Raw genomic sequence first — 13883 nt, forward strand, 5'->3', positions numbered from 1 at the left:
GTCAACACACAAAGCACACAAGACATTATGGAGGCAACACCAAGAGTCAGCGGGCAGGGAAGTATTGACAGGAAAAGGAACTGAAGTTAAGCAGGTATAGCCAGGAGAGAGACAGTTTTCGGCTGCGGCCCCCAAGAGTCCCTCAAATGTCCCCTAAATCTGGGCTGTTGCTGAGCACCCCCCCAAGTCTCTGCCTGTGAACTGGGCTCTTTGTTCTCTAAGCCCGAGTGGATAAAGCAATCCCAGATGAAGTCAGTGACAAGGCAGGATCCGCTCTGCATGCAAAATCCTAGAGGTTGAGCTATAATGTCTTCATGCACATTCAGAGCCAGCTCCTCCCAGCCCAGGGGCCCTCGGAACCCCATTCACCCAGATTCCTAGGGCTGCAGTTCCCTCCTCAAGCTTCTTTTACCAATCAGCAGCCGCAGAGGTCTGTGAGGGGGAGAGGCTTCTGCAGAACGCTGAATAGCTTGGATTTCATCAGAAGGGTAAATTTTCTGTTGCCAGAACAGAATACCCACAATTCCTTAATTTCTAGGTAAATCGTTATAGATTATTTGCCATAGTCCTAGATAAGTCCTTTTTCAGAATAGAAAAAGCAGAATTTTATTTACACAAGTCAGGGGTTCTCCTGTTGGCTGGGGCGGTGGGGGGGGAAAGGGCAGGGTATGGGATTGGATGGGAGTCCAGAGGTGGGCGCTTCCTCTCCCGGAACCTCACCTTTCTGCAGTTTGCTACTTCTCCCTTGGTGAGGCAGAAAGAATTCTTGATGCTCCCAAAGTCCTTCACCCTATAAATGCTTCCTCAAGGAAGTCTCTTCTGCCTGACCCACAAGAGCAGCGGTCGGAGTGAAGCACGGTGCATCGCGCCGTTCAGTCCCCTCATGCACTCGGAAACCCAAAGTCAGCCCGGGAAAGTAGTGCCCCCTCGGAGTTCCCTCACAGAGAGGCCTCGCCCTCCAGCTGCAGCAGGGTAATGTCGGGCAGATCGAGGGGCTCCACAAGTGGCCCGTCCCCCCGCAGGAGGCCAGCACAGGGGCTCTCCGGGCGCTCACAGTGACTAGTGGGTGTGGCGGAGCTGGGCATCTCTTTCTCTTCTTCATCGTCGTCGTCCTCGTCCTCTGGATCGCGACCCAGCAAACCGCTGTCCCCGATCCCAGGCGAAGGGGTCTCCGGATCTCGGCGGGCGCCCGGGAAGCTCCCCTTGCTGCCGACCACGCCCAGGCCACCCTGGCGGGGCGCGGTGGTCATAATCTGGCACATGGAGACGATGGCTCGCTGGTTGGCGCACACGTCGTCCGAGAGCACCTGGATGTGCGAGGCCTGCTCGTCCAGGGCCCCCCGCATGGCCCTCACGTCCTCAAACAGGGCCTGCAGCTGGGCCTTCAGGTGCTCCATCAGTTCCTTCATGCCGCCGTTGTACTCCCCGGAGATCACGTCCCCCACGGCCGGCACGGTGGACACCTCCAGAGGGGCCGGCATATCGCCGCCGTCCTTGGTCATGATCTCCAGCAGACCTTCCTCCATTGAACGGCAGAAGCGGGCGGTGGCGGCTCGGGGTCCGGTCCAGCCCGGCCTCGGGGTGGGGGAAGGTACGGGGAGGGGGAGAGGTGCCCAGAGGGGGTGGGAGGAGCCGAGGGAAGAGGAGGCTCCAGACAGGGGTGGAGAGGTGAGTCCCGGGCGAAGGGTGCGGGCAGAATCTGGGAGGTCGGGAAGGGCCGGAGGACCAAGGACCGAGCTACAGTCCCAGGGCCGGCGTCTCTCCTGCTCGCCCCGGGGCGAAAGCGCCGTGCCCTGCCTCGACTTCTGAATTGCACCCGTGTCAGCGCCGCCCTCTGGGCGCCAAGAGCGTCAAGTGCCCGCCGGTTCCCTGGGTCACAGGAGCGCTCGCACAGGGGCTCAGGTTGAGGCCGAGGCCAGCAGCGGGTCGACCTCGGGACTCCCCTCGGCAGTTAACTGGCAGCACCCGCGAGTGTGGTTGGAAGTGACAGGGGCGGGTCTCCCAGCCGCGCCGCGGATGCTCCTCTGTTTCCAAGGCGACGCACTGCACGTAAATGACGTGTGTCTCCATGGCAACCAGGAAGTGGAGCAGAAAAGGGAGGACGGCTGGGAAGCTGCAGTGGGGCTCTGGATTCTGAGCTTGCGGGTGGAGCGGGAGGGGAGGGGACGCTGCAGTGGCCTCAGCTGAGGCTGAAAGAGCGTGTGGCCGCAATGTTTAATAGGGAAGCATGAGAGAGCAGTTTGCTACATAAATCCCCAGCTCGGGGCGACATCGTCCCTCCCCTAGTCTGGGTAGTAGACACCGAGCGAGGCTACCTCGGAAGGATTTTCACCTGCCCGCAATCCTTTCTCTGAGAATGGCGTTACAGCCGAGTCCTGCTTCTCTGTCCTCCTGCAGGAAAGCAGAGAGGGTAGAGAGGCCGATGCTATTACCCAGACTTGAGCTGGGGTGCGCCGGCGCCCTGGAGCCGGCCCCGCCCGGCCTTAGCGGTGCAGAGGCGCAGGAGGGCACTACGGAGGTTTCCGTCACTCCCTTCTGCTTCTGCAGTAAATCAGCCCTCGCTGTAGATAAGATGGTATCAAGCCGAGAAAAGATGGAATTCCCTCCCATATGAGACCCAATCTCTCCTACCCAGGGCACTGGGGGTTCTTTCAGGACGGTGAGGCAAAGTGCTTCAGTTTTGAGAAAGAAAGCTCCGTAAGAATAGAAATTTTTGTCTCTTCCGTGTCCTCCAGCACGGAATCCCCAGCACTTAAAATAGAACCTGGCGCATGGTAAGCAAACGTTCAGTACATTTGTTGAATGAATGTTTTAACAAGAACCACTGTGTCCCATTCTCTTGTCCAGGACTCTCCAGCTCACAGGTAGTGAATTTTAGGAGACCTGAGTTCAATTTTGTTTCGGCTATTTATTAGTTCAGAGACCTTGAATAAATCGTTTTTCTCATCTGTTAGTGGATCAGACTGGATAATATTTGGTAATATTATTTCTAACTCTGAGTAACATTGCGTCCGCTCACAGCTGAAAGGGTAAACTGTCGACAATGTGTGGAACGGATGGTGGGAAGGCCCGGCGGTGTGGGGGGATTATGTAAGGGTAATTCCCTGTCCCCAGGCCCAGCGTCCAGGTACAGACATGCACTGAGTGTCTCAACCTTTGTAATAACTGCTTTCTCTTTTTGAGGAGTGGAGTGGGAAAGGAGGAGGAGGAAGAAAAGTTGAATTTAATATATTTACAGATGACATCAGATTGAAAAGCAAACAATACCTTTGCAGCAGCATACTAATAATGCCCTTAATAAATTGGAGAAGTCAAGTGATCAGAAACCAAAAATGAAGTTCACAAGAAATAAATCTGGGGAAGAGAAATGATGTAACACTTCAAGATGGGGAAGAGCTGGGTTTGGGTGAGTATTTTGTATCCTAGTGGTTCAGTGATAGCGAATGGGTTACTTTGAGGTTTCCCTTGTTGCATACTCTAGTGATGAGGGGTGGGGCTGGCCCAGAGAAACTTTGCTGGCAGTAAAGAACTTTTTGATTTATTCCTTGTCTTACTGCTATTAAAATAGAAATAAGTAAAAAAAAAAGGAAGAAGTGGGCAAGTATCCTAAACAGTAGAAAGTTTAAGGCATTGTTAGTATAATAAAGAATTATACAACCCTTAAAAATTTGATATTCCAAAACAAATGTATGAACAAATTTTAAAAACCTATTTATGTTCTATATTTTGTATTTTCTATGATTCAGTCTTATTTGCTTGCTCATTCTGTCTTCATTCCACAAACTTATGACTCTCACCTTGGTTATCATCCCCACCTCTACCATGTTCCCCACAGGTTATTCTTAAAGCTGAGGAGAAGACAGAAACGCTTTTCCTTGGTTTCCCTAAACACAGCCAAAGTGCACTGTTATCCACAAAAACCGACTTTACCAAAAAGGAACTGTAGGAAAGCTAGAAATATACAAGACATACAAAAACAACTGAGCTTACACAGCATGAGTTTCTGATCATACTGTAGCAAGCGTGTTCTTAGGGCTTATGGATTCAACCCTGTGTGTGTGTGTGTTAGTCGCTCAATCATGTCCAACTCTTTGCAACCCCATGGACTGTAGCCTGCAAGGTTCCTCTGTCTATGGAATTCTCCAGGCAAAAATACTGGAATGGGTTGCCATTTCCTTCTCTAGGGTACAGCCCTGATGTTCATTTTCCCTGGAGGCCTTTGCTATAGTCAGGAAAAAAAAAAACAAAACTGGCACGATTTTCAAATTTTTGCCTAGATCTGTTGCTTCACATCTCTTGACCAGCATTTCATATGGATGATTTCACTTTGCTAGCTCCCTCACTCTTCAGAGAGGTCCTTACCTTCTACCTACAAAGACTAACCCTGTCCCCAATACAGGGCCTTGCACATTAGCCATAACCTTACATTAAATACAGTCCCCATACAGTAATTATGCCATCATACAAGGCCCTTTGCCACTATTGTTGAGGATACCATGTATGTCAAGGCTTTCAGCATAAGATTACATCATGCTGCCCAGAGACGCTGGCATGAGGTCTGCTGAGAGTTCAGGGGGTCTGAGCCTAGAGGGAGGGAAAATTATTGGAGAAGCACGAAAGAACATGGGAAACAGTGCAGAGATCAAGGGGTGTGGCTGATCCAGTCAAGTTCCAGGTCAGATATTTGAGAGCCAAGGGTAGATGGGATCTGGGGGTGTGGACTAGTCACAGGACTTGAAAATACAAGGAGACAGTGCCTCTGATTCAGAACCAGATAATTTTAGGAATTCTGTGGGGAGTTGACCTAAGGGGGAAATAGGAGAAGGGTCTAGTCTCAGAAAAGCAAGGGGGCAGATACAGAGAGTGGAGCAGAGCCTCAGTCAGCTGGCTGGGTTACGGAACTGAGCTCTCTGGAAGTCAGTGTCCTGGGGTTTGCTGAGTGGGTCCATCCCCAAGCTGAATGGGTACTCTGGCCACATCACTAGAGTATTCACACACAGCAAGAAAACAACTCTTGTGTGCTCTTCTCTGCTTCCTGCCTTTTTCTTGTCCTCTGGGAATCAGCTTAGCTGTTCTATTTCTTCATCCCAATCTCATCAGACTATGGGGGGAATAGACTCCATGCTGCATCGGTAAAGGTCTCCATCAGGTACACCTAGTTCCAAGCCTTGAATTCTCACTAAACCTGTGATTCTTAGTAGTCTCTGCCATTTTCTTCAGTCTGCTGTCTTGTATATCTCCAGTCTTTATTTTATATAACTTGTGTACTTTTTGCACTATAAATCCAGCAATCGTAATGAAGCTGCTAGCTTGACTCGGATCTAAAATGATGGTCAAAATCAAGGAACAGCTGACTGCTGCACCACAGGTCTGCAATCCCAGACAGTGCTCCCCAAATGTAAATTTTATGAAGCTGAGTTGCCCTGCAGCCTATCTCATCATGACACCACATTCAAAAGAAACACATCTAATAACCAAAAAGAATTAAAAAGCAATTGAGATTTTTATTATGGTCTCTGGAAAAACTCTAAAGGGGTTTACATTGTTAGCACAGAGCAAAACATCTTAAACTTCTCTTCCCTCCTGCTCTGTTCATCTGCTCACATGACCATAGCTGCTTCTACCCTTCTCTCTCCTTTCTCCCCAAACACCTCCAAACTTCCACTCAAGCCCGGCCCTTGCTTTTTCACTCCCCTGCCCGCTTTACTTCTTGAGCATATTCCTTTTCTCTTTTGCAAGAAGTTCCTTGACCTTTTCAGCTCTTTTGATTCTGTCTCTCAATCCCCTGATCTGCACAGGTACCAGGAGCCCCAGCTGTCAATGACAGGGGTCTCCTTCCAAGAGGATAAGAAAGATCAAGAGACTGAAAATACTCACATTGTTGTGGGTTTTGTCTGTCACATAGACTAAATTTTCTCAGCATGAGAGAGTGGTTTGCCTGGTGTTACAGCCAACGTGCTTCACTCATCTCCTTCACACTTGTACAGAGGAATGGGCATGATGATTTGCAAGAATCCTAAACCATATGAGCCTCTGACTGAAGGGAGTGGGGTCCAACTTTTCACACTCTCTGATGTCTCTGTTGTCACAGACATGGTCATGAGGTGACATACACAGATACACACAGTCACAGTAAAGGCCTGAGCTAGACTTTCAGTTGCTTGCTTTGTGCCTTCAACCTAATTTTAGGAATCCCAAAAGTCACCCCTCCCCATTTCTTTCTCACCCGTATTAACTTTACTCAGAGCAAAAATTCCAGGGGAACTTTCTAAATTCTCACAGTTTTCAGTACCACTGAAAGTAACCTGTCATTTCAGTTAAACCCTGCTTGGCTGGTTATTTTCATTGCCCACTGCAGCAGCTTCTCTTGTATCAACACTTGCAAAGACTTTTTCACCTTTAGGTGCATGTTTAGTTATTTATCCTGTACCATGCTAGACATGACTAGTTCTAGTCCGGGTGTCACTGGGCAGTTGGCCGTAGATACAGACACTCCAAGACGACCTCTGGTGCAGGGCCTCATGTGCCCTCCTCATGCATCCTCTCCATGTACCTTCTACCCCCAAAAAGTTGCCCATAGCTTAGGGCCTGGTTTGTCCCCAGGTCAGTATCCTTATCAGGCACGAATAACATTGCATCACCTGAGAACACCCACAGTTTCTGGTGCCATGGTGCAATTTTTCTTGGCAAATTGCCTCTCCCAGAATATCAGTCAAATTTGGAGGAAATTATGTCCAAGTGTCTGGACAGGGTATGGACTATGGTGTGTCTACCTCTGACTTCACTTCCATTTAAAGAATTCTTAGAAATTGACTTATGCAAACTTCCAGGTCCCTTCTTACCTCTCATATCTTGGGAAAGTCTGTAGACGATTTATCCAAAAATGTTCAGGTCTCACTCTTACTAATGCCTCCACTTATGCTCTCTCCAGACTTCTCGAAGCCCTAAAAGTACAATTGAAAGTGGTTCCTACCACTTCCCTTTTGCTTTGAGGTGGTATTACCAGGGCCAACAAGGCACTGCCAGCTGCACTAGTAGAGCACCCACTGAGAGGGTGCCCTATAGTTCTATTCAACACACACAACTACACTAGTATTTGTGATTGTGTCATGAACAGGGTCCCCCAAATGTAATCCACATCTTCAAAGGACCACAGTGGTGCTGCACCTTAGGCAGAAGTGAGGAGAAAGGCCCTTTCTCCAACTTTTTCACTGAGGCCCTGAAGCCCCTGGTTTAAGAAGTCTTACAGGAAACCAGCTCTATTTTCTGTGGTCAACTACACACTTACAGTTTATAGACACAATGCCTGTCTTGTTTGCTTCAGGCACAAGGATCCCCTTCGCTCTAGAACTCTCTAGTCCCTCTGCTTTATACATCTCCAGAGCCATTAGCATCTGTGATACTGTATTTTTACTTGTTTATTTATATATTTATTTATTGTCTTTCACCTCCCACTAGGTGTGAAGTGAAAGATCCCTGAAGAGCCATTAGGGCAGAGGTTTGGTTTTGCTCACTGCCTGGTACCGGGAGGTGCTCAATAAATATTTGTTGACTAGATGGACGAATGAATCCATACCTAGAAAAATAAACATCTCCCTTAAGGACACCTAGCCTGCAGAGCTCCAACTCTGCCTTATCTTAGAGAGCAGGTTATCTATGGTTTCAGCCATCTACTTCTATGATCTGTGGCTTATGTTCACACAATTCAATGGCCCTTTTAGTGGCTTTCCTTGAATAAAGGAATACTTACTATAAGACACATGGAAGTCCCCACCTCTTGCAAAACAGAAAAGTACTTGTAACTTTGAAATAAGAATGACCATATAGCCAGCCACCCACTGGAACCCCCAGTGGGATATTCCGCCACCATCCCCATCAGAGTGTCAAAGGTTGGGGCCAAGTTTTAGTCCAATGTCAAGGTCAGAAGACTGCATGCTCTCCCCTCCCCTCAAATGTTTGAGAATGGAATGATGCCAAGCCTGCATCCTGTATGTCACAGAGAAGTCCTGATTTATACTCTTATTCTACTAGAGACAGACTTCAAAAAAGCACCCTGCCACTAGTTATAAGATTGGTAGCTAACTGAGAAAGGATATTATTAATAGAAAGATTCAGTTCAGTTCAGTCGCTCAGTCATGTCCGACTCTCCGCGACCCCATGAACCACAGCACGCCAGGCCTCCCTGTCCATCACCAACTATGCTGTAAAGTTAGGGTTTCTCTTCCCTTTGAGTTCCTGAGCTGATAGACTAGTAATTTAGTGTAATGTTAGCCCAGGGTACTTTATACCATAAAAAAATTGAGGCCTTTTTATACTCTGCTTATCCCTTCCTTACTTAGGTTATAAAAACAAAACAAACAAAAACTCTCCACATTGATCAAATAAATAAGAGAAGAGATATGTAGATCAGTTTTTCCAGTATAGTAAAATCAAATTTAAAACCAAACATCAAACATTGATCAGATAAGCAATATTCCAGGAATTGAGGTCTTCAATCAATATTAGCAGGACAATTTCAATAAGAACTTGCTATTCTCAACAGTGTTATCTTGGTCTCTAAGAAGCAGAGGGCAGTTTCACTGGTAATTGCCCAGATCAAATGCATTAATCTGGAACTCAGTTCCCTCTGAGGGTGATCCTGAGTCACATATCTAATCTCCCGTTCATCCCATCTCATCTATCACCATATCACACACACTTCCAGGTGCCTCATATTTTATTAAAAATCAATTCCAGCTTAGCAGCAACATTAATGACTTTTGCTTCTCAACCGAACAATGAGTACCATCTGAGACACTTGCAGGTGTGAAAGACAATAAACTGCCCACAATTTTACATTATTCGATCATTGAAATCACTGGTGTTTCCATTGTAATGAGATCTCTGGGACATAAGGTCTCTCTGCTTCATGCTTGTGGATTTTTATTAGTGTTTCGGAGGCATTCTTTTCATAAAAAGAGTGATTAAGGAGACAGGTTCTAAGGAGATGGAGATGGAGCATGGAATGATACCAGGGCTATAATTTGAGTTTAAAGTCTAAGGGAATAAAGGAAATAATCAACAGAGATGAGAGAGAAGGAAGAGCTAGAAGGAGATCCTCAACAAATTTTAAACTCTGAACCAGCACAGAGGATAGAGGGCAGCATCACCCCCTGATTCTACTATGAGGACAAGAAGCAGAATGAAGTATTTAAGCAAATTTTTTAGAGTACTTCTTGAGAGTGCCAGATAAGTGAGAGAAAGAAGCTTGAATTTCCTTTCTAGGAGGACTTGAAAACTGGGAGAGTCTTACTTGTCTGAGTTTAGCTTGGAAAGAAATAGGTTTGTTTACCCTTAGACCAGCTTTATGATATTTTGGCACCCCACTGCCCACATTTGAACCACAAGCCCAAAGCTTAAAGAGTCCTGAAGTGACTGTATATTTCAAAATAAGAAGATGTTTAGTAATCTCTGATCCCATAGACCCTTCTCTAGTCCATTTCCTCCTCCCCTTTTCAATAGGCAGTGCCATCGTTCAGGCCCTGGAGGAATGTGGAAGTCCCACTTTGAGCCTTTCCTCTGGCCCTCCCTTCAGAGAAATCTACCTTAAATTCAGGTTTGAGCCTTTTTCACAGCTTAAATGTTTCCAAGACTTCCCATAGCTTCCAGCCTCTTTCCCGCGCCTTCCTGCCTCACAGCTTGCCTTCTAGATGCACATACACCTCGCACGCTTTCGGTCCTCCCTACCTCATTCACGCCGCTGTCTAAGTTTCCTCATCTTTCTCTCTTTCCTTTTCCTGTGGGCCTTTATTAACTGTGAAAATATAATGCAAATATATAAAAGTAAATAAACATAACACATAAAATTTAGTGAATCAAGGCAATAAATGCACAATAATTTTCCCCAGGTCAGGAAATAAGAGTATTGCAGTCATCTTTCCTCCCCGCCCCAGTATACCTCACTGCTATGCTGGAGTCGAAACTCTCCCTCCTGTGAGAAACCACTATCATGATTGCCATGATAATAATTGTCTTGCTTTTCTCTATAGTTTATCACATATTTATACATTGCTAAACAATATAGTGTAATTTTGCCTGTTTTTGAACATTATATGGATGGAATCACAATGAATTTATTCATTCACTTGAACTTTATATGAATGGAACCATACATTTTATTGTTTTGTGTTTTGTTTCTTTTTCACAACATTATATTTGTCAAAGTTATCAGCATTTTGGGGATACCTGTGCTTTGTTCATATTTGTTGTTCTACTGTATTCCACTGCATGAATATACTGCAGTGTATTTATCTATATTCTACTGCTATGTTCTACTATTGGTGGACCTTTCAGTTGTTTTCAAATTTAGGCTATTACTGGGTGAATATTTTAGTACATATCAATCCTGGATGTTCATTGGAGGGACTGATGCTAAAGCTGAGACTGCAATACTTTGGCCACCTCATGCGACGAGTTGACTCACTGGAAAAGACTCTGATGCTGGGAAAGGTTGGGGGCGGGAGGAGAAGGGGACGACGGAGAATGAGATGGCTGGATGGCATCACCGACTCTGTGGACGTGAGTTTGAGTGAACTCCGGGAGTTGGTGATGGACAGGGAGGCCTGGCGTGCTGTGATTCATGGGGTCACGGAGAGTCGGACACGACTGAGCGACTGAACTGAACTGAACTATGGTGCATATAAAAAAATTTTTTTAGTGTATGCATACAGATGGGCTTGCTGAATCATAAGATATGAGCTTCACTCTATTAGAAAATATAAAATTGTTTTCGAAAGCAGTTATAATAATTTACACTCCACTAGCAGGATGAATGGACAAGGCAATGGTAACCCACTCCAGTATGCTTGCCTGGAAAATCCCATGGATGGAGAAGCCTGGTAGGCTACAGTCCATGGGGTCGCTAGGAGTCAGACACGACTGAGCAACTTCACTTTGTATTTTCATGCATTGGAGAAGGAAATGGCAACCCACTCCAGTGTTCTTGCCTGGAGAATCCCAGGGACGGGGGAGCCTGGTGGGCTGTCATCTTTGGGGTCGCACAGTCAGACACGACTGAAGTGACTTCGCAGCAGTAGCAGCAGCAGCAGGGTGAAAGATCTCATTACTCCATATTCTCTCCAACATTTGGTATTGTCAGACTTTTAAATATAAATTTCTCTCTGATATGGTAATCCCAAGTGTCTAGACAGTGCCTGGCTCATAGTATGCACGTATTAAATATTTGTTGAATAATATTTCTTAATTTCCAAACATAGGAATTTTGTGGTTATCTTTTTATTAATAGCTTAACTCCATTGTAGTTAAAGAACCTTTCCTGTTCAATATCAACCTTTGGAAATTTGTTGGAATTTGTCTAATAGATAAGTTGTTTGTAACTGATATATACATGCATCAAGGAAGAATATATGTTTTGCGTTTGTTGGATGCAAAGTTTAGCGACGTTCATTATTACAAAATTTAAAACAAATTTATAAAATGTTTATTAAAATTTTTATACCCTAAGTGATTTTTCTATACATACTACAAATTACTAAAAAGAGGCTTTTATAATCTTTCACTGTGTTTGTAAATTTATCCTTCTGATAAATTTTTTGTAGTTCTGATAATTTTTGTTTTATATATTCTAGTGCTGTGCTGTGAGTATAATTTAAAAATGTAAATTATCATATTTTCCTGGTGACTTGAACAGTTTTCATTATTGGTCAATTTTCTTATTCACCACTAATGCTTTCGCCTTAAAGTGACTGATATGAATATAGCTATATCAACTTTCTTTTGAATGGGGTGCAAGATTTCACCTTTTTCATTTCTTTACTTTCAAATTCCAAAGTTTTAAGCGTATTTCTGATAGCTGTTTTGTTTTGCTTTTTGTCCATTTTGTCAGCCTTTTCTTTTATCTAGCTCATTTAGTGCAGTTATATTTAGTACTAATAATTTGGATTTAAACCAAATTTGTGGATTTATCTATTTCTCATTTCTGTTGGGTTTTGCTTCCTATATTTTGAAGTTATTTTATTAGATGTTTAACAGTTTAGGACTGTTATGTCCTTTTGCTGAATTGACCACTAAAATCATTACAAAATGGCCTTTATTCCTAGTAAAATTCATTGCTCTTTACTTAGTTCAATATTCAAGGAGCCACTTAAGCTTTTCTTTTTAGTGTTTGCATGCTATATACTTTCCTTTTTTTTTCTTTTGTCATGTCTGTGCCTTTACATTTTATGTAGCTTTCTTACAGACAGAATGTATTTGAGTTTTACTTTTTATCCAACCTGACCATCTCTACCCTTCAGTTGGAATGTTTAAATCATTTATACTTATTTTAACTGTTAATAGGTTGGGTTTCAATCTATCATTTGCTGTTTTGTTTTCTATTTGCCTTATTTTTTCTTTGTTTCTTTTTTATTTCTATTCCAATGTTTAGACTAAGTGAACCTTAAAATTATTTTTTTTTACCTTGGGTTTTGGCTTTTTAGTTCTTGCTTTTCTCTTTGTTTTGTTTTGTTAATGCTTTAGAGCAGTTCTTTTCCAATAGAATTTTCTGTGAAGATGAAATTCTATATCTGCATTGTTCAGTATGGTAATCACTAGCCACATATAACTATTCAAGACTTGAAGTATAGTTAGTATGACTAAGAAACTGAGTTTTAAATTTTTATTAATTTTAATAGCCACATGTGGCAAGCAGCTGTTGTATTAGACTGTGTCATTCAAGAGTTTACAATATACATCCTTAACTTGTCACAATGTAAGAACCTTACAATGACATACTTTCATTTTCTCCTTTTTGGTTTTGTTGTCACACATATTACTTCTATATAAGTTAAAAACCTGAATGCACTTTATTTTTACTTTAATCATTTACCTTCTTAAGAGATAAAATTTGAGAAAAATATTTTAAAATATTTTACCCAGTTTTTATCAATTTTTGCATGGTCTATTCCTTTGTGTTGATCCAAATTTTCATGTTATTTTTTTTCTGCCTGAAGAACTTCATTTAGCATTTCATCTGTTTGTTTAAAATGGTCTTTATTTCATCTTTATGTGTGAAAGATATTTTCTCTGGGTAAAAAATTCTGGGTTGACCGTTGTCTTCACCTTGCATAGCTTTTTTAAGAACTCTGTGGTTGCTATTTCCTTTGTTCTTCTGTAGTTGGGGGATGGCAAACTTTCATGTAAAGATTCAGGTAGTATTTTAGGTTTTTGCAAGCCATATAGTCTCTCTTGAAACTACTCAACTCTGTCATTGTAGAACAGAAGCAACCATAGTGAATATATAAATGAATGCATTGGGGCTGTATTCCAACTAAACTTTGTTTACAGAAACAAGAGGTGAATCAGATTTCACCCATGGCCATGGTTTGCCAGTCCCTGCTCAGTATGTAATTTGTCTCTGGAATATCTTTATCTTTGGTTTTTAGCAGTTTGATTATGATGTACCTTTGCCTTGTTTTCTTTAAACCTATTATGCCTGACTTTCATTGACCTTTCAAATTTTGAAATTTTTAGCCATTATTTCTTTAAATATTTGTATAGTTCCTAGCTCTTCTGGGGCTTCCCAGGAGGTGCGAGTGATAAAGAACCCAGCTGCCAATTCAGTAGATATAAGAGATGTGAGTTCAATATCTGGGCTGGGAAGATCCCTGGAGGAGGGCATGGCAACTCCATGTATTCTTGCCTGGAGAATCCCAGGGACAGAGGAGCCTGGCACGCTACAGTTCATAGTGTTGCAAAGAGTCAAACATGACTGAAATGACAACATGCAGGCACAGCTCTTCTGAAACTTCAGTTATATGTATTTTAAACTGCTTGATATGTCTCACAGATCACTTTTTCTCTGATCCTTTCTTTTACAATATTTTTCCCCCTCTGTTTCATTTTGA

The 13883-nt window shown here is 43.5% G+C and overlaps 1 protein-coding gene across 1 annotated transcript; it reads right to left on the reverse strand.

The window, feature by feature from the left end:
- Nucleotides 1-218: 218 nt before the first annotated feature.
- Nucleotides 219-1959, reverse strand: CCDC184 (coiled-coil domain containing 184). Its single transcript, XM_055396634.2, has one exon. It carries the CDS (start codon nucleotides 1524-1526, stop codon nucleotides 939-941), a length of 588 nt encoding a protein of 195 aa, XP_055252609.1. The 5' UTR covers nucleotides 1527-1959; the 3' UTR covers nucleotides 219-938.
- Nucleotides 1960-13883: the final 11924 nt, after the last annotated feature.

This window comes from Moschus berezovskii, chromosome 6 (assembly GCF_049115385.1).
Source record: "Moschus berezovskii isolate FMDL1 chromosome 6, NW_MosBer_1.0, whole genome shotgun sequence".
Lineage (NCBI taxonomy): Eukaryota > Metazoa > Chordata > Mammalia > Artiodactyla > Moschidae > Moschus > Moschus berezovskii.